This window comes from Oreochromis aureus, linkage group 16 (assembly GCF_013358895.1).
Source record: "Oreochromis aureus strain Israel breed Guangdong linkage group 16, ZZ_aureus, whole genome shotgun sequence".
Classification (NCBI taxonomy): Eukaryota; Metazoa; Chordata; class Actinopteri; order Cichliformes; family Cichlidae; genus Oreochromis; species Oreochromis aureus.
The window spans coordinates 15,965,656-15,986,363 of NC_052957.1; the positions used below are offsets into that span (position 1 = coordinate 15,965,656).

At 38.4% G+C, this 20,708-nt stretch overlaps 2 protein-coding genes and 1 long non-coding RNA gene across 4 annotated transcripts; 1 reads left to right on the forward strand and 2 right to left on the reverse strand.

Annotated features, from left to right (window-relative positions):
* Window positions 1-771: 771 nt before the first annotated feature.
* abcb11a (ATP-binding cassette, sub-family B (MDR/TAP), member 11a) lies at window positions 772-10,787 on the reverse strand. Its single transcript, XM_031743169.2, has 28 exons — window positions 10,656-10,787; window positions 10,150-10,236; window positions 10,018-10,033; window positions 9,882-9,930; window positions 9,503-9,744; window positions 9,249-9,333; window positions 8,676-8,809; window positions 8,404-8,575; window positions 8,183-8,307; window positions 7,938-8,112; window positions 7,735-7,848; window positions 7,538-7,648; window positions 7,337-7,462; window positions 7,046-7,249; window positions 6,758-6,928; window positions 6,481-6,670; window positions 5,638-5,719; window positions 5,445-5,553; window positions 5,193-5,354; window positions 4,992-5,096; window positions 3,665-3,826; window positions 3,363-3,566; window positions 3,038-3,279; window positions 2,797-2,953; window positions 2,504-2,701; window positions 2,194-2,400; window positions 1,729-1,875; window positions 772-1,618 (listed from the first exon to the last, which is right to left on the reverse strand). The coding sequence occupies exons 2-28, from the start codon at window positions 10,196-10,198 to the stop codon at window positions 1,418-1,420; spliced, it is 3,939 nt and encodes a 1,312-aa protein (XP_031599029.1). The 5' UTR covers window positions 10,199-10,236; window positions 10,656-10,787; the 3' UTR covers window positions 772-1,417.
* On the forward strand, window positions 9,815-16,684 carry LOC120433725 (syncytin-2-like). Of its 2 annotated transcripts, none has more exons than XM_039600507.1 (2): window positions 9,815-9,834; window positions 14,941-16,684. In XM_039600507.1, exon 2 carries the CDS (start codon window positions 15,606-15,608, stop codon window positions 16,533-16,535), a length of 930 nt encoding a protein of 309 aa, XP_039456441.1. In that variant the 5' UTR covers window positions 9,815-9,834; window positions 14,941-15,605; the 3' UTR covers window positions 16,536-16,684. The 2 variants fall into 2 exon arrangements, with proteins under 2 accessions (XP_039456441.1, XP_039456440.1); XM_039600506.1 differs by lacking the exon at window positions 9,815-9,834 and adding an exon at window positions 10,500-10,540.
* Window positions 16,685-18,798: 2,114 nt separating this feature from the next.
* On the reverse strand, window positions 18,799-20,685 carry LOC120433548. Its single transcript, XR_005608611.1, has 3 exons — window positions 20,409-20,685; window positions 19,487-19,515; window positions 18,799-19,060 (listed from the first exon to the last, which is right to left on the reverse strand). It is a non-coding gene; the product is annotated as an uncharacterized LOC120433548 (long non-coding RNA).
* Between the last annotated feature and the right edge of the window lie 23 nt (window positions 20,686-20,708).

The following is a 20,708-nucleotide window of genomic DNA, read 5'->3' on the forward strand; positions in this document are numbered from 1 at the left end:
CAACTGGTACTGAGAGTGCAGCTACAGAGAACCACTCAGCAGCCTGAACTCTGTCCACTCCAGCTCCAGCATACTTAATATAAATATTTATGAAAACTAATTTGGCTAAGAAAAGATTTTTTTTTTTTCAATACAGCCACAATTTAGAGGAGAACTTGCTTCAGTTATAAAGACCTCTGCTCACTATGTTATTGGTTATGTTTAAATATAAAATGAAAAAATTATAATTTGATTTCAGCACCCATGAGCAAAATATTTCCTCCTTACAGATAAAGTACTCTTTATGACCTCAAAAGGTCCAAAGTTCCCAATTAAATGGTGGTTAGCGCTGCTGTGTCACAGCAAGACTGTCCTGGGTTCAAATACGTTTGCCAGATGGGGCCTTCTTTCTGGGTTAGGTTAATTGGCAATTAATTGGCTGTAGGTGGTAATGGTTGTTTATCTCTCTGTATTAGCCCTGTAGTAGACCTATGACACATTCACTGTGTGCCCTGCCTTTTCCTCTCTGGGAGCTATGATGGACTCCATCCTCCCGTCACCTGAACTAGCTGAGTAGAAGAAAATAGATGCTTAACTATCCATAATAACTCCTATATGTGAAGTTTAAAACAATACAGTAAGATGTATTGTTTTAAACTGAAGAGAAATGTTGATATTTTGGTAAGAAAAAGCCATACTAAAACATTAGAAATAGCTTACTTTAATGATTGTATTATTATACAATTTTAAAAAAATATATATATATTAAAAAAAACAATAACTGTGGTTCAGTGATACAAACGTGGTTTAATACATGCAAAAGTCTTAATCCTCATCTTCTTCATTTATAAACACTCATTACAGGCAAATAAATATACACAAAAGAGCTTTATCGTCACATAATTGATAACAAAAACAGATTCTTGTGCGGTTTACATCATTCCATTTGGTGTTATTTGGCAAAGTTTAGATGTGGAGTCGGTGGTATCCCAGTACTTACGGACAGATTTTATGGAGTTAAATATATTAAATGTTTATGTGTCCTTCATAGTTTGGGGAAACCTGAAGATGAGTATCAATATTTAATTGAATATAGACAAAAATATCTGTATATTTTAGGTTAAGACCAAATGCTTATGAGATGGAGAAGTTAATTAGCATTAAAGATGCAATTGTACAGAGTAAACTGCCAAATTTTGTAAACAAATTGTATCTGTATTTGGACATGGGGGATTTGCTGTATGTATTGATTTTTTAATGATGATGATGATGATGTGTACTGAAGAAAAGAAAATTTCTATATTTTCTTTTTTTATCCTGAGAGGGCGTTTTATGAAAACGAAGTAGAGTTATGCATTTAAATGAGCAGGATATGAAGGACGATTTTCCAAATGGTTCAAGGTTGCAACTAAACGGCTCTGTAAATACAATAAGGGTCCTAGCTGATAGGAGCACCTGTTGTGACCAGTTTGTAATAGGCGCCCCTCTTGGCCATGAGTTTATCATGTGTGCCTTGCTCGATGACAGCTCCATGTGACATCACAGCTATGATGTCTGCAGTCTGGATGGTTGACAGCCGGTGAGCGATGACGATGCAGGTTCGTCCTTTTCTTGCCTCATCCAGAGCAGTCTGCACGGTCTGCAGGACAAAAAATCCTTTGTCATCAGCGAGTTCCTTTTGTGTGTCATGGATATATGATATGGATATGTTGTGGCAAACTTTCATTTAAAAGAGGACTTAAAAGATACCTTTTCACTTTCAGTATCCAGGGCAGACGTGGCCTCATCTAACAGCAGGATCTTGGGGTTCCTGACAATAGCACGTGCAATAGCGATGCGTTGTTTCTGTCCTCTTGACAGCTGCGAGCCCTGGGCACCAACCTGAGTCTCATATTTCTACCAGTTTGAAAGAGAGAGGCATAAAAAGCAGCAAGTTATACTCTAAGTTCACCACAAGTCATCTTTAAAATGTGTGTTTGTTTGATTTTTTTTTAGGATAGCAAACCTATACTAAGTGCATTTAGCATCCTCTCTGGAAAACGCTTTTAACACTGCACATTCTGCCAGTTTCCTTCTGAAAGTAACTATAGGCAATCAACATCACATTCAATTTAGCTTTAATTCTTAATTTATGCTTAGTTCGTTTACTCAGCTTTCTTTTTAAAAAATGACTGACCAGACAACATTTCATGTCATTTCAGTCCTTCTACTCACATCAGGAAGCGTCATCACAAAGTCGTGAAGATAAGCTTTCTTAGAAGCTTCAATAATCTCCTCCATGCTGACACTGCGGGTGTTATCTCCATATTGTATGTTCTCAGCTATACTGCAGTCAAACAAAACTGGCTCCTGGGACACTATCCCAATCTGAGATCTCAGGAAAGGCACATTGACTGAATGAGATGGGACGCCATCAATCACCTGAAAAGAAAAGGTGACACAGTTACAACAGAGTGAATGGTTTTGCTCACACTGAATACATTTTGTGTATCTGAAATTAACATTTAAATCAGTCAACACACACCACTTGTCCTTCATCAGGGTCATAGAACCTCTCCAGCAGTTGAACGCTGGTGCTTTTCCCGCAGCCGCTGCTCCCAACAAACGCCAAAGTCTGCCCGGGCTTCACAGACACACGGAGGCCTTTCAACACCTGGGTGTCTGGTCGTGTGGGATAGGTAAATTTGCAATTGAGGAAATGTATTTCTCCTCTGAAGTTTTCCTAAAGACAGATGACAAGATTCACAAAGGTAACACTGGGGCTACATCTTACATCTCATGAACCATTTCAATTTCAAGTTATTGACATTCACCAACCCATTTCTCTCCATCTGACTGGCTTATGCTGATTTTAGGAACTCTGTCCAACAATTTGAAAAACTGGGCAGCAGCAGTTTTGGCTTTGGCATAATCTGGAGTGAATGAGGAAGCTCTGCCCAGTGCTGTCCCACTGATCACGACTGCTGAAATCACCCTGGGGAAACACATGACCACAGTGTTGATGTTTGGCAATCACATCACAAAGCTGAACATGTCAAAAAGCAAGATTTTTACCAACCTAAAAACAAACATATATTGCAGGCCCTCAGCCCTGACCAGGAAGCCTCCATATCTAAATGAAGCAGCATAAGCCATGAAGATGACACACTGAGCAAAACCAAAACAGAGCCCATAGATGTTGGCTTTCTTCTTGGCAGACTTATAAGGTGATTCAAGTTTCTGCTCATATGAATCCACAAATGAGCTCTCTTTGGCCAAACCTGCAATGGTTCTGATGTTGGCAAGAGCCTCACTGGATACCTGTGGGAGAGAAATCACTTAACCACAAGAAATTCAAAGCTGCCTGTGTACTGGTATGATATTAAAATGGAAGACGAGCTTACCTGACCTGCTTCTTCCATTGCCTTCTTATCTTCATTTGCAAAACCTGTCAGCATTTTGGCTTGGAATACCCCAGACAGCCCAATGAGCGGCAGGAAGCACAAAATTACCAATGTTAATTTCCAGCTGAAGTAGAAGGCAATGATGAAAGAGACTCCTATGCTGGTCACTGAGTTAACAATCATGCCAATCTGGGATCCTGTTGCCTACAGAAATTATTCAAGCATGTTAAAAAACATTAAAAAAAACAAGATTTTAATTGTAAAACCAAACTGTGAAAACAGTCCTGAAGTTTCCAACTTACCCCCTGAACCATGGATGCATCTGTGGCCAGTCTGGTGGTCAGAGCTCCAGGACTGTTTATAGGGTTATCAAACCAGCCGACCTCTTGTTTCAACATGGCCTGGAAGCCCACTTTTCTCAGGCGGCGCGTCAGAAGCTCTCCAGATTTAGCAAAAGAATATCCCTGTAATATTAAATGTGGACTGTAAAAATATCCATAAAATACAGTATAGGCCACACATTGATTCTTACCAATACTATCTACTCAGTTCAATTCAGTTTCAGTTTAATTTATACAGTGCCAAATCAGAACAAGAGTCACCTCAAGGCGTTTTATATTGTAAGATAGACCCTACAATAATGCATACAGGGAAAAATTCAACAATCATATGACCCCCTATGAGCAAGCACTTTGGCGACAATGGGAAGGAAAAACTCCCTTTTAACAGGAAGAAACCTCCAGCAAACCAGGCCCACCACCTATGGAAACTTCCTAAAGAAAGAAAGAAAGAAAGAAAGAAAGAAAGAAAGAAAGAAAGAAAGAAAGAAAGAAAGAAAGAAAGAAAATGTACTGGCAGAAAATTACCAGTAATTTTTCTGGGTTTTTTTAAACAGATTTTTTGTTTATTTGTTTGTTTGCTTACAACATGTATCGGTATTCAAGTAAACAAATGCTCTTCTGCACAGTGTTGTTGCATTTTTGTGCTGTGCTTCTACTTTTATATCTGCAGTCGTTGTGACATAAACACGAGACAGATGAAAATGCTGTGCTGGTGTGGTCTCCTTATTAGACTCACTAATACAGACATTATTTAATCCAATCTGGTAACCTTTTTCAGAAAAATTATGGCCCTTTTTCCCCAAATCATGACGACAATGTCAGACCTTTGGATCTTGTACTGTGGTTTGAATGGTGTTTGTATGTTTTCTCCTGGAGTGGAAAGCAAATGTCCCCTCACTGGTACATTAAAGATTTTTCTGCTCCACTCTAATTTAATAAAGCTACCAACAATTTATCCACTTTTTTTGGTATTTATGTTACCTTTGCCTCTGTGCATTAATGAAACCGCAGTATAATTAAAACCCATGTTGCCAAGCCCCACCTGTTTTACCTATCTTGACTCTGTTATGACTGCTTTCATGGCACGCCCAGGCACTTCAGTCATCAGATAGCCACACACGTGTAGAACATGGCGTTGTTCACATGTCACCTGTCTTACGTAATTCTTCATTTTTCACCTATCACACTGTTGCAGTTCATCTTCTTCTAGAGACATAAACAATTTCTCCACAACTGCTATTCTAGATTATGTTTTGTTTGTAATATTTCTAAGATTGCAGCAGCATACCTGTAAAAACTGTGAAATGAAACTAGCCACGGCCACGATGCAGAACAGAACACATATCCCATTGATCTGTTTCCTCTGTTCATTCAAGTCCTGAATTGCAAAAGTCTGTAAAAACAAATACCAGTGAAATATTTTAGCCCTTGCTCAAACCAGTTGTACATGTAAAAGATGACATGCGTTCTTCATGAGAACAGCTCTTACCCCAAGAATCTGGCTGAACAAGATGGCATAGATGGGGTTGACAGAGCCGTTGACCGCAGCTCCCAGTGAGCCAAGCAGCATGTAGGGCCATTCCTGCTGATTGTACTTAAGGATACGTGCAACTGGAGCAGGCTCTACATGTTCTTCCGCATCATTTCGTTGCTGTTAAAAGATATGTGTAAGGACCATTGTTTTTCATAGAACAGTTATTAATTAATTAATGAATTAATAGCACGAGAGGAATCTCTGTACGTTTTCTGATGTGATATTCGTGTCCGTAGCAATCTTGAGGCTGCCTGATAGCGCATCAGGGACAAAGTCATTTGACAACTGGCTCCAAGATCGCAGCCGCAGAGAGCTCCTGCAGGTGTAATATAGAGAATATCAAAGTATTTTCTTAATGATGATCTTTTCTCATGATCTCCTTCAAGTGGACTTACTGTACCTTTTACTGGATCTACGGCTTCCACGGCTAAACCCCCCTGCTTTTAGATCAAAGTCTTCTTCAGGAGCCTCACTGATCACATCTGGAAGTAAAACAATCAAGCATTAAAGTTTCCTTTGAGATTTGACAAACACAAGAAATAACTGTAACATACTTTAAAGGATTTCCCCTTTGAAATGCCCAGATGGCATTTAATGTTTGGCCTCGACTGAAGCCATTAATTCAGCATAAGCCATAGGTCCAGTTCTTTTGTGGCATTTAAGCTACATATGGCCAACACAGCACCACAGCGCCAAAGCTGTAAGTGTCATGAACAACCCAAGGCCCAAACCTTCTGCTATGTTGCTATGTGACTGAGAGCTTTGAAATGTGCTCTTTTAACCAGTCAGGAAGGCCTTATTAGCATGCGATAATGTGGAACAGCACAATAGGAAGTGTACATGGTGTAAAGGGTGCAGAACTTTGAATTATGCATCATCACAATGTAAAGCATCTACACCCTGTAACTGTATCAGACAAACAACAGGCAGCCAACTTGTTATCCTGACTTTCAAACAGTGCATGAAAATGTCTGACTAGTGCAGATAAATATGGCTTTAACAGGGAAAAAGATACAAAATGAATTTGAGAAATCACCCAAGGTTGGAACATATTCTCTATCAGATTAAATTTAGTTCTAAATTTAAATGTTTAAATTTAGTTTAAATGTTCTATTCTGGACATAATTGGGCTTTTGATTTTGTTTAACACTTGAAGATTATACCATAAATTTTGATCCAGGCATTTTCATTTTCTTGCACCAAAAGTCTAAATCTAGTAACTGACAGACCACATGAATCCTACCACTAGTTGTGTTGGTTTGGCCTTGGCTTTGCAGGGTGACCAGAGTGAAGTAGACGCCTTGCTTCCCCAGTAAATCGCTGTGTGTTCCTCTCTCCACAGCCTGCCCGTGCTCAAATCCTATAATAACATCTGCATTTCTAATCGTGGAAAGACGATGAGCTATAGAAATCGTCGTCCTGCCTGTGCGCACCTGCAGATATGGTTGTTATTAGAGTGTCAGTCCACTAAACAAGATGCTAATGAAGTCAAAATGTATGAAATATAAAAAATGTCTCACATTATCCAGTGCTTCCTGGACTACAGCTTCACTTTCATTGTCCAGGGCAGATGTGGCCATATCCAGCAAGAGGATCTTGGGGTTTCGGATGAGCGCACGAGCTATAGCAATACGCTGCTTCTGCCCTCCGCTCATCTGGCCTCCACCTTCACCCACCATAGTTTCAAATTTCTGGAGTATAAGAGGCAAAGATTTTTTCATTGATGTTTAAAAGTACAAAATTACAGCACATGACTGTAAAACTGCCGTAACTTCTGCAATTGTGCTGTATATCATTTTTAAATGTACCTGTGGTAGCTCCATAATAAAATTGTAGGCATTAGCCTCTTTTGCTGCCTGGATAATGTCTTCCATGGTTACTCCAGGTCGACCAAATCGGATGTTCTCTGCAATGGTGGTAGCAAACAGCACTGGCTCCTGCTCAACAATCCCAATTAGAGAGCGCAGCCACTGGATGTTCAAAGTACGGATGTCATGACCGTCCAAAGTCACCTGAGAAGGATATTTTATTACAAGACGTTACAACGAAGCCCCCAAACATCTCACTGCATCTGTCTGATAAGTTCCTCAGATAGTTACCGTTCCTTCCTTTGGGTCATAAAACCTTTGAATGAGCTGGACTGTGGTGCTCTTTCCAGATCCACTTGGTCCAACAAATGCGGTGGTTTCTCCTGCTCTGATCTGCATGCTCAGATTATCTAAAATCTGAAAAAGGTTGTTGACTTTCAGTGAGTGTAAAACTGAAACATGACACAACAAATACCAAGCAAAGAATATTACCTTGACGTCAGGCCGGGATGGGTAGTAGAAGGTGATATTGTGGAACTCAATATCACCTTTTACTTTGTCTAATTTGTGACCTTCTTCCGATAGACAATCAATTTCCGGTTCCTGTGAAAGTAGCAACAAATACTTACTTCATAATTTTAACATTGACTAACTTGGGTCTTCTGGCTATGTAAGTTAGCTGGTTTTACCCGGTCAATTGTCTCAAAGATACTCTTTGCAGCAGCGCGACCAGAAGCGAAGGCCTCCAGGCACGGTGAGGCCTGGCCAAGGTTCATTGCTGCCATGAGTACACCAAAGAAAACCTAAAACAAACACAGCAGCATTAAAAGTCAGCGGTTTTCCATCTGTTTATCCTACAGAGTATCACCATTTAGAATTTAATATTTCATACCTGAATAAGAGTACCAGCCGTCATCTCCTTAGTGTCGATGACCAGTTTAGATCCGTACCAAAAGGCCAGACCATAGCAGAGGAAAATGATGCACCACAGGTATCCCTGAAACACTCCTATGATTGTTCCTTTTTTAACTCCCCAATTCTGAGCTTCCACAAGGTTTCTGTCATACCTGTGCAAAATTTGTATTTTAGCATCATTACAAATAAAAGTATTAGCATTTATATGGTACTACAAAATACCTTTCAGCTTCTTTTTCCTCCCCTCCAAAAGCTGCTACCGTTCTGATGGATGACAGGACCTCATCAGCCACGGCCCCTGCCTTTGCATACGCCTTAAGCTCTCGTCCTGTCAGTCTGGCCACAGCCTGCAGGAACCAGGAAGAAAAATGCACAAAATTAAAACATATCAAAGCTTAAACATGGCAACATGACCAACTCTTAACTGACTATCAAACTCTTACCATAGCCATCAGTCCAGCACCTATACCAATCAGAGGGCTCACTGCTATGACCACCAGAGTCAGCTTCCACCCACCAATGAATCCAACCATGAAGCCAAAAATAAATGTAGAGATCCTCTCAATAAATATAGACACCTGATCAGCAATGGCACTGTTAATCTTGTTGATGTCACTGAAAAAAGAAAAAGAAAAAAGCAACAGAGTGTGTAAAAACATGCTGAGCAAAACACTGATAACAGCCTGATCAGCAGGCAGAGAGAGACACAACGTACTCGGATATCCTCGTGTTTAGTTCACCCACAGAGTTGCAGTCGAACCATCCTATCTCCATTCGCATTACTTTTCTGAAATAAGTCTTTCGAATTCTCTGTGTTTGCTTTGCAGCCGCCGTCACCCAGAATGCAATCTAAAATGTAATTTTAAAAAAAGGACATCACATTATACAGACACAAGCCATGCATTTTCAGAAAGGATTTAAACAAACTCCATATTTTTATTCTTTAACTCTGGATTACTCCTTATTCTGGTTCTTGGTTCAGCTCATCAGTTCATCCACAACCTGAAACAAACCTTTCCCTTTCAGGAGACTTTTCTTCTGATTGGCTGCCCTTCATATTCAGACGGTATGAGCAGCACATGGAGGGGGGATGCTGTTTTTACACACCCATGAGCCTGAGATGACCATGTTAAAGATATCCCCTCTCATTAACAGCACAAAGGCCAATAGGTGATAGAGATTCGCCATTTCGCTTAAATTGAGTGCTAAGTGGATATTTAAAATTATTCACCAGAAGTGACAAAAAATAATCAGAAATTAAAGCTGAGTATGTAACATGCATACTTACCTGAAAGTAACTAACAATAAGAACACCAAATCCAATCCCAACATAGTAATACGCAAACAAGGTCATCTGTGCTTCAATATCCACCCTACCAAGAAAACAAAATGAGTAACAGTAACAACAATATCTTGGATGAGTGACGAAACGTTTCTCCCACAAAACGTTACGTCCAGATGAATAGATTCAACTTTTGGAGAGTAACAACAATAACTCTTTACTGTAGCAACAATCTCATCTGGAATAAACAAATGACTTACCCGCAGTAGAGTGTGGTGTTTTCATCCGTTTCATACACGGTGCCGTTAACCCAGTAAATAGTATTGTTGTTGCACGTCTTGTTGGGATCTTTCAGCTCTTGGACCTCGCGCTCATAATCCACAAATGTGTTTGTCATCATGCCATAAACGAGGAGCATGAGCGGTGAGGCTGCGCCGTGTACAAGGGCACACACACTCCCCACCACCATCATCACGATGTCTTTCCAAGTGGCAAATCGGAACTGAAAATGGGAAATTGTGCATTTGTACTTGTGGGTATAAAGAATGTTTCGTGCTTATCTACCTTTTTTTTTGATGATTCAAGATTAAAGGTAAGGAAAAGAACAAGCTTTTATAGAGTAATGGAAAAAATATTTACCAGCTGAAAGTATCCAATACTCAGAGCATTTTCTTTTTTCTTCTCTTCCCTGTAAAACATGTAAATAACCTATGACTGTAAATGACAGAAAAACTGCAAACACATAGCATGTTAATGTCTCCCAACCCAAACTTACCCATTTTGACTGTCAGCTGAAAAGAAGGGAAATTCTAATTAGAGTAATTGCTTAGCTTTTTAAAGCAAAACTATTAGTAACATATATGTAATGATATTTTGTCTTTTTTTCCACTAAAAGTAACTCACTCACCTTCTTTATCTGCAAGTGAGGGTGATGTAAGACTGACTTTCTTCTTCATGTTTGCCGCTCTGAATCAGGCAGTTGTATACTTACTTTCTGTAGATAGAAAAGTTAAAGATTGGAATAAATATCAATGTAACTTAATATACTTTAAATGTAATGTAAATGAGGCAAGTTACACTGTATTTTACTGGCACAAACAGACAGGAAAAGGATGACATGATCTGCTGAGAATTCAATAATTTCAGACACGCTAAAAGCGTGTGGGTTGAATTAACTTCAGTTATTTAATAAAAGTCTTTTTATCGTGCTGTCTTGTTCATTGTTTCCAATTTTTATCCAGCTGCTTGGACATACGAAGGACAAGGGAAATATTTCAGCAGCGCATTACTCTGCACAGGTCAGAATACCAATATAAATGATAAAAGATTAAACCACAACAAACGACATGAATAATTATTAATGGGTTAATAAACCACTCTTGGTCTTAAACCAGTATATCAGAATCCACATACCTGGACTTCTTGGCGAATCTCTGCTTTCTTACGAAACCCACCAACAACGCCGAGGTTCTTCAGAGGAATGTCCTGTCTCACACTCAGGTTAACCTATGCCTCCCCTTTTATAATATCTAATCCTCCATTAGACTGATAAAAGTCAGCAATATTTGCTGACGTTTGCAAGTCTTTGCAAGTCTTTGCAAGACAAATTTTAACTAAGTGAAGTCAATGTATACCTACTGCCTCTAGGCTGGTTCCTTTATTTTAAGAACAAATTCTAACATTTTCAGAAATTATATGGTTACGAAAGAAAAAGAAAAGAAAACATCGTTTGAGGCAAATGTATTAACTTGTTATCAGAAGTGATTGTAAAAAGGGTTTAATGACCGCGGGGACATTCATTATACGTAGGAGTTCAGTCTGTAATTTGCGTCATTGTGAAATTTTGATCCCCACCTTTCATTAGCAGTCATTAAAAATTTATTTACAAAACTTTTATTATTTGCAAATTTCAGTGAACAAGTGAGAGCGAAGAAATAAGCTAACTACTAACTCTTCTACTGCTAATTTTAAAGCTGGTTATGCTGATATGAATTACATCATTGGAATACATTTATATGTTTGTTAGCCACCTGTCTCCTTTACATAACTGCAACTACTTTGGTAGCAGTGTGAGCTTCTTCAATTTTGATTTTTAAAATAAAAGTGTTGATACGTCATAACAAACACAATTCTAGCTCACTCTCAGGTTGGAAGAACAAATCCTAGTAAATAAGCAGAGTCTCAGGGAAGGAGTGAGGATATAGGGGTTAGTGTTTGTGGGATGGTGATGAAGGGCCTGGTTTTGGAATTTGCTCCTGTTTTACAGCGGGTTATTGTTCACAACACCGGTGACTGATAATAGCACAAGTAGGACAGGGCCCCACTCTGTCAGAGCTCCTGTGTTCTCTCACCCTTACCCTTACGTCAGCTATTCTTAAACGTTTAAATACTTTAAATAATGTAATCGTTAGTGTAAAACAAAATGATGAAATGATAAATCCTTAAATAAACAATAATATCGGGCTGAGGCCCCTGGAAAATACCATAAAATAGTGGAAATTTACATCACGTAAAAATACTTACATTTTCCGTAATTTAAATACAGATAATTTCAGTATTTTTACCAGGTAAGAAATTAAAATACAGTTGTTTTAGCTTTAAATTTACATGAAATCTCATGTATTTAAACAGGCTTTGTATGTTAAATAAAATAGTTACATGTGTAAAAACAATTCCAAAAAAGAATTGTTATCAGTTGAGCTTTATTGTGTAATTATTTTTAAAGAATTGTGTTAAAGCTTTTATTCCATGATTAATGTAATAATATATTATACTACACATTAAACAAAAGTCAAAATACTTTTATTAAACTAGTAACTGGGTTTATAAATACAGCATTTACTGTTCATTTTTGATTATATAAACAGTATAATAGGTTCTTATGTGTGTTCAAACAAAAAGTTAATGGATTTACCCTCTTACAAATATCCAGAAAATCTTATTGTAATTACAGTATACTGTTATTTACAGAGCTTATCATGTAATTACTTATGGATGTCAATATTGAAAGAGCTGAGCTTAATAAAACACTAACTTTACTTTGTGTAATAATGCCTTAATACTACTGCAATATGGCATCAATACTGTTCACTTTGCTTTGTGCTTAAAAACATTTGACAGTTTAAAGAAATCTGCAGCTGTAAGACCACTTGACCACTTGAATGATGATATTGTGTTTTACATTGTCAGCTTTGTACCATTAGGACACACTTAATTCCTGTGCCTCAACATTTAATCCTGGTAGCAAACAGAAAACGATAGAAAACTTCTCACAATATTACAAATGTATTAGGTTGTTATCATAAGTGATTGTAAAAAGGGTTTAATGACCGTGGGGACATTCATTATGGGTAAGAGTTCAGTCTGTAATTTACAACATCATTGTGTAATTTTGATCCGTCCTATATTAACAGTCGTTAAAAATGTCTTCACAAAACTTTTATTATTCATAAACTTCAATGTAGAAGTGAGAGCGAATGAAAAAGCTAAGCACTAAATGTTCTAGTGCTAATTTTTTAAAGCTGATGATGTTGTTCTGATGTTGTTGATTGTTCACAACACAGGTGATTGATAATAGCACAGGAAGAACGGGGCTCCACTCTGTCAGAGCTCCTGTGTTCTCTCACTCTTACCCAACTTACACTTACATCAAATATTCTTAAACGTTTAAATACTTTAAATAATGTAATTGTTAGTGTAAAACAAAATGATGAAATGATAAATCCTTAAATAAACGGTAATATGGGGCTGGGGCCCCTGGAAAATACCATAAAATAGTGGAAATTTACATCACGTAAAAATACCTACATTTTCCGTAATTTAAATACAGATAATTTCTGTATTTTTACCAGATAAGAAATTAAAATACAGTTGTTTTAGCTTTAAATTTACATGAAATCTCATGTATTTAAACAGGCTTTGTATGTTAAATAAAATGTAGTTACATGTGTAAAAACACTCATCTAATAAAATCAGTGGAGCCTGAAATTCCAAAAAAGAATTGTTATCAGTTGAGCTTTATTGTGTAATTATTTTAAAAGAATTGTGTTAAAGCTTTTATTCCATGATTAATGTAATAATATATTATACTACATGTTAAGAGATTTTTACATATGAAGGCTGTTCTAAACACAGGCCTTTGGGGAAAAACAACGCCCACTTGCATTTCATTTGTGTAAATTAGACTCCGTTGCATTGGGTCTGCCTACGTGCGTGCAGGCTTGTGCAGCCGCAGCAGAAGCAGTTAAAAAGTCCGCTGATATTGTTTTAGGACACACATTGATCATTAAAGTCCCACATGCTGTGACCTCCATCTTACTGCAAGCAAATCTATCATACCTCACACATGCACGACAACTTTCCTATGTAGGCATTTTACTCTCACAGTCACACATCAGAATTCCGAAGTGTGGACAGCTAAACCCTAGCACACTTCTTCCCACTCTGGAAGATGGCGACGCACATTGCTGCATAAGAAAGCTAGATGAAGAAACCAAACCACGAGTTGACATTTAGAGTACACCATTTTGCAAAAATCTGGCAAAAGAGAGGCATGGTTACCTCCACAGGACATCCAGTACAACACAGAAATCTTCTAAAAACACTTTTAGAAGTAATAACTCTGCCAAGACAGCTAGCAATATGTAAATGTGCAGCACACCAAAGAGACAACTCAAGCATAACAAAAGGCAATAACTTCGCAGATCAAGCTGCAAAATCAGCGGCACAACAAACTGTAGACACACTAATGTCAACATCACCCTCACAAATACCACTTGATGTTTTAAAGGATGAACAAAAGCAGCTCCCACAGCTGAGCAAAGGAAATGGCTGAAATGCGGAGCGCAACTAAGAGATGACTTGATGGTTTGTGAAGGAAAACCAATACTTCAAAAATCTCTACACAAAACAGCAGTTTAGTGACACATGGAGTTACTCTCCATGTGTCAACAGGAGGGATAGTAGATATAATCTCCAAAACACTTTTACACTCTAAATTTCGAAACTTCAGCAAAAGAATTTGTCAGAACATGCATGATTTGCCAAAAAACACAATGCACAAAGGAATCTCAGACCAAAAGAGGTCATTTTCCCACACCACCTCATCCTTTCCACACAATCCACATGGATTTTATTGAACTAAATGAATGCCAAGGCTCAAAATACGCTCTAGTGATCATAGACGTATTCTCAAAATGGCCAGAAATCTACCCAGTAAAGAAAGCAGATGCCATTTCAGTAGCAAAATGCTTATGTAACCATTTTATTCCAACATATGGCATCCCCACTCTGATAAGATCAGATAATGGGACACACTTTGTCAATGAGGTAATCAGCAAAGTCTCTGAAGCACTAGGATTCTGCATCAAAAATCACTGTGCTTATCACCCGCAAAGTACAGGATTAGCGGAAAGAACTAACGGCACAATAAAACAGAGACTTAGAAAATGTATGGAAGAAGCAGGGAGACCATGGCCTGAGTGTATAGGCCTAGTAAAAATGTGGATGAGACTAACACAGGGTTCTCAGAAATTCACACCTTTTGAAATCATTCATGGCAGACCATTTCCACTGCCAATCACAAGTGAACCTTTAGATAAATCAATCAGAGAGACCACACTAGCAGAATGAATGTCGAAGCTACTAGAAAACAAAGATATTGTTTTGAACAATAAATTGCCTTCTGAATCTTCTCCAGTATCTTGCAGGTTGAAGCCAGGTGATTGGGTCCTGATTCGAGTTCTCCATAGAAAGAATTGGAGCTCGCCCCACTGGGAAGGTCCCTACCAAGTGCTCATCACCACACCAGCCGCCTGTAAGATAGCAGAGAGACCATCTTGGATTCACCAAAGCCACTGCAAGAAAGTGAGTGACAGCCCAGACTCATAGACTCCAGCACCCCTACCTTCTGGTGATCTACCTGGTGAAGAGAGGGCTGATTGGGTATATCCCGCCCTCTACTTCTCGCCAGTAGTCTACTCACCCGAGGATCTAGGTGTGTTTGGCTGTCATGAAGACACTCGCCGTCCTAGCAGCTGTCCTCCTGCTCCTAGCAGGACTCCTCGCACTTTTCGAGGACAATAAAGAACAAAACACAAGCCAAACGTGCCGCCAGCTTTTCGGGCGTTGGCTATCAGCATAATAAAATCATCATCAACGAGACAAGCTCATCTACCATCTACTCGCTTAACTTCCTTAGTATCTTTCAGGGACCACCCCAGCATGAGATAATCACCATTGAAGACGCTGGACTTGACAATGGAACATGTGACCAACTTTTCTGGATCAACTTCAACGTGACAAACCGGAACACATCCATTCACTTCCCAGTGTTCTTGGACCAAACCCCAGGAAGAACCACTCATGTGCTACCAGCAAAACAACGGTAACAGACCGCTTGGAAACACCACTAACTGTAATCAGACCGCTGGAAGTGGAGAAGGTGCCTCTGTGAACATGACCGGCCCCTCAAATGGCACTTACTGGGTCCAAGGAATGGCCTGGCTATGTGGACAACGTGCTTATTTCATACTACCCCCAGGCTGGACCAGAGTTTGTGCCCCCATCTTCATATCAGACCACACCTTCAGGATGACCGCTGTAAACACCACCCCAACCACACGACGGAAAGGAAGATCAACATCTCCAGGTATCCAACCACACGACCCCGTGTACGGCAGTGATGTGCCCGAGGAATTCAAACTATGGACCACTGGACAGAAGGTCCTCCACTCACTGTTTCCGTGGGTTGGAACCGGAAAAAACATGTTAAGGATTGAAACATTGGATTATCGCTTTGGACTCTTTCTGAACGCATCATGTAAAATCAACGACGAACAAAACCAAGAAATCGACGCTCTGCGCATTGCAGTAATGCAACACAGAGTAGCATTGGATATGATTCTCGCCGAGAAAGGAGGACTATGTGTCCTCTTCGACAACACCTGCTGTACCTACATCCCGGACAATGTGCATTCCTCAAACATGACTGATGCTCTGAATGCCTTGAGGCAACTGAAGGAAGCCCAAAGTCAGGACTATGTGAAAAACACCACTGATTGGTTCCCCTGGCTTTTCAACGGCTCACGGCTACAAGTACTGAAGAGACTACTCATTGGAGTTGGAGTGTTTTTAATTTTGTTCTGCTTCTTTGCCACATGTGTTATCCCATGTCTAAAAGCCATAATCAAACGAATGATTAACACCTCACTTGCAGCATACGTCAGTATTCCACTTGATTTAGAACCTAATGATGAGAGTGAAGATGAAAATGATGAAAATGCCACTGTTTAAAATTATAATGTGAATATAACCATGTTTGATTAAAATCACATACACAATGACGAGCTACTTGAAAATGCAGACAGCAAGAAAGTAGACTTTGATGTTTTAAGCATGTTTTATGAAGAAATTAAATCAGCAAAAACAGGAGGGAATGTTAAGAGATTTTTACATTTACTTACTTTGATAACTTTTATTTTGCTTAAGTATAATTTCTTGTGAGAACATGATGTGCCTGCAACCTACAGATTAAGGAACAGAAGCATGCGTGAGGAAGTTACAAAGTAACACACTCTCAGGCAGAGACAGTTCTAACCTGAAGCTGATATGACAAAAGATACTAATAATAATAATGCATTGGATTTATATAGCGCTTTTCAAGGCACCCAAAGCGCTTTACAATGACATTATTCATTCACGCTCACATTCACACACTGGTGGAGGCAAGCTACGGTTGTAGCCACAGCTGCCCTGGGGCAGACTGACAGAGGCGAGGCTGCCATATCGCGCCATCGGCCCCTCTGGCCAACACCAGTAGGCGGTAGGGTAAAGTGTCTTGCCCAAGGACACAACGACCAGGACAGAGAGGCCGGGGATCGAACCGGCGACCTTCCGGTTACAGGTGCCCTTCCCAACCCCCTGAGCCACAGTCGCCCACAAGTTCCTCTTGTCTACTAGTTCCTCTTGTCTTATGGATAACGGCCACTCATGCGATAACCATATCTAGAGATGTTTTTCTATTACGTATGCTCCACCTAGAGATGCTGTGTAATCTATTCTCTGCTATAAAATAAAGAACGGACTGAGGCTCTGCGCGACTTGCCTGTGTCTTGCCACGCAGTAAGCCTCGCCCATGTACATGCCATAAATTGAGTTTGTGTTTCTTGCTTCTCTAAGGTTTTTTCCTTTGACACTACACATTAAACAAAAGTCAAAATACTTTTATTAAACTAGTAACTGGGTTTAAAAATACAGCATTTACTGTTCATTTTTGATTATATAAACAGTATGATAGGTTTTTATGTGTGTTCAAACAAAGAGTTAATGGATTTACCCTCTTACAAATATCCAGAAAATGTTATTGTAATTACAGTATACTGTTATTTACAGAGCTTATCAAGTAATTACTTGTGGCTGTCAATATTGAAAGAGCTGAGCTTAATAAAACACTAACTTTGTGTAATAATGCGTTAATACTACTGCAATATGGCATCAATACTGTTCACTTTGTCTTAAAAACATTTGACAATTTAACGAAATCTGCAGCTGTAAGACCGCTTGACCACTTGAATGATGATATTGTGTTTTACATTGTCAGCTTTGTACCATTAGGACACACTTAATTCCTGTGCCTCAACATTTAATTCTGGTAGCAAATAGAAAACGACAGAAAACTTCTCACAATATTACAAATGTATTAGGTTGTTATCATAAGTGATTGTAAAAAGGGTTTAATGACCGTGGGGACATTCATTATGGGTAAGAGTTCAGTCTGTAATTTACAACATCATTGTGTAATTTTGATCCGTCCTTTATTAACAGTCGTTAAAAATGTCTTCACAAAACTTTTATTATTCATAAACTTCAATGTAGAAGTGAGAGCGAATGAAAAAGCTAAGCACTAAATGTTCTAGTGCTAATTTTTTAAAGCTGATGATGTTGTTCTGATGTTGCTGATTGTTCACAACACAGGTGATTGATAATAGCACAGGAAGAACGGGGCTCCACTCTGTCAGAGCTCCTGTGATTAATCTCACATGAACACCTGCTATCAAATATTCTTAAATATTTACTGTACTTTAAATAGTAAGTCTTAAACAGTTAGGACACACTTACTTCCAGTCCCCCAACATTTCATTTTGTTAACAAACAGACCACATCAGAAAACTTTTATAATAATATGCTATAAAAAAAACAAAAGTGTTCTGTTCAAATAGCTTTTAATGAACCATAAAAAATACACAGAATTAAAATGAAAAACCCTAAATTTAGAGTCACACTGAATATGACAAGTTTCCCTGGTGCTGCAGACACTTCAAAGGTGTTTGGCCACCTGTAGACAGAAAAGTTATTTTTCAGTCTAGGTGTAATTGACAACATGTACAGTTAAGATTCACTGTGAAACAGTGCAGGGTTAGTCTAGCTCTACCAGGATAGCACATCCATAGGTGCAAGAAGATTTTCTCTGTCTAAAAGCACAGTGTCAAGTGTGTGGTAGACACTGGGAGATAGGCTAATACATGAGGAATGCAAGACAGGAAAGAACTGTAGAAAGGCATCAACTAAGCTCTGGGACCAAAGTCTTTGTGCAAAGAGGAAGAGAAAAAACAAACAACAGTCCTTTAGTGAAATTTGTCCTCACAGTCCAGCGCCATGCAAATTGACCAACATTCCCCAGAGAATACCAGAACTGGCTGGCATGCCATTCTCTTCACAAATGAGAACAGGTTCAAATATTTTGAGGGAAGATGGCCGCCAGCCATCTGCTCAAAGTGTTCTTCTTCCCTTTATCATCGTCCCTTTTATCTTAAAGGCAGCTGTTGAATTAAATATAAACATATAGAGACAAATGACTGCTTTAAAAAGAAGTGAGAATCATTTTAAACAGGAATATGCAGAATGATAATAATGATGTAATAATAATGATAATAATTAACACTGAACGACCACATGGAGGGAAAAACTTAAGGGAAAGTCTATTATCAAGACTGCATTATCTACAGTGCTTTTCATAAGTATCTATAAAGGGTTCCCTGCAAAGTCTTACATTATGACACAGAAGATGCAACTGAAGGTGACAGTAAAAAAGACATCTGAAATCACTGGAATTTTTGAAGCAAGACTTGCAACCCCCTATATGCAACATGCACACTACATGATGCATATAAAAGCTTTTAGGGTTTTCACTGAAACACCACAGCCATGACAAGTGTCTGAACATACTTAAAATGCTTTTCACTTACCCTTGACACCAACAAATCATATAATGAACCTGCTGAGAGAAAGAAAAATAAGTCTGTGCGAGTGCACCCGACACTTGAATACATACAGCTGTCTAACCCCAAAGAAGCATGTGTACTGAATGCTAGCTATTCTAAAAGCTGAAACCTTAGCATCACCAATAGCTTTTGCTTTGCTATTGGTGATTGGTGATGTTTGCTATTACTTAGCTTTGTTAAGTCCACTCTCATCTTAATATCATTTAATATATCTGAAGATTGAAAAAAATAATTATACCCTTTTTTAAACTCCTAAATTATACAACATATCTGAATGAACAAACTCATGTAAAATTACAGAAACTTTATTTCTTTTTCTTTTTCATTTTTTGTCATTTTACACTCAATGCATGAAATTTAGATATGCATTTACGGCATAAAACTGGAATTTAACAGCTTTATCTTTTAAATAAACATAGCATATTTTTTAAATTATTATTAACATTTTTTCTTATTTCTTTTTGTGTGCTACATGTTTTAAAAATCCGTAAAAATGTAAAAAAACAAAAAAAAAAAAAAAAAAAACCATATATTCATAGAACAGTTTTTTGTGTTTTTTTGTATATTGGACATTAGTCAATATATAGACAGTTTTTTGTAATTTTATTGATATTTCACATATTCAAAAATAACAAGACATTTCTGTAAAATGTTAAAATTCAGTTAAACTGGGGGTTGGGGGGTCTTAACACTGTTTCTACAGTGTTCTTCTATTACGTTTTATCCAGGATGCTTTTAGGTTAGCTTAGCACAGACTGGAAACCAGCCTACTGTAGCTTGAAAATGCACGTCCAAAACCTCCTAAAGCTCAGTAATTAACATATCGTTGCTTGTCTGGTAAATACGGTATGTTAGAGCTGGAGGCGGGCTGTGGTTATCACATTACCTCTGAAATGGGAACTGTGAATTTCCGTGGTCCCACTGGTTTCCTGGCAGTGAGACACAAAAGCAACAGTGTAACAGACTTTGATAGACTGATTATGGTCATTTTCTCAATATAAAATAAAGAAACGGAATGGGTTTGTGTTTCTTCAGCCCCAAGCTCTACACATCAAGAACCAGAGAAGATACAAATGAAGACAAAAAAACAAAAAATAAATAAAATAAATAAATAAATAAATGAAATGAAATGAAAATGGAGCGAGAAATTTAGTGTCCATGGGTTGGCGCTCTTCATTCAGTTTTC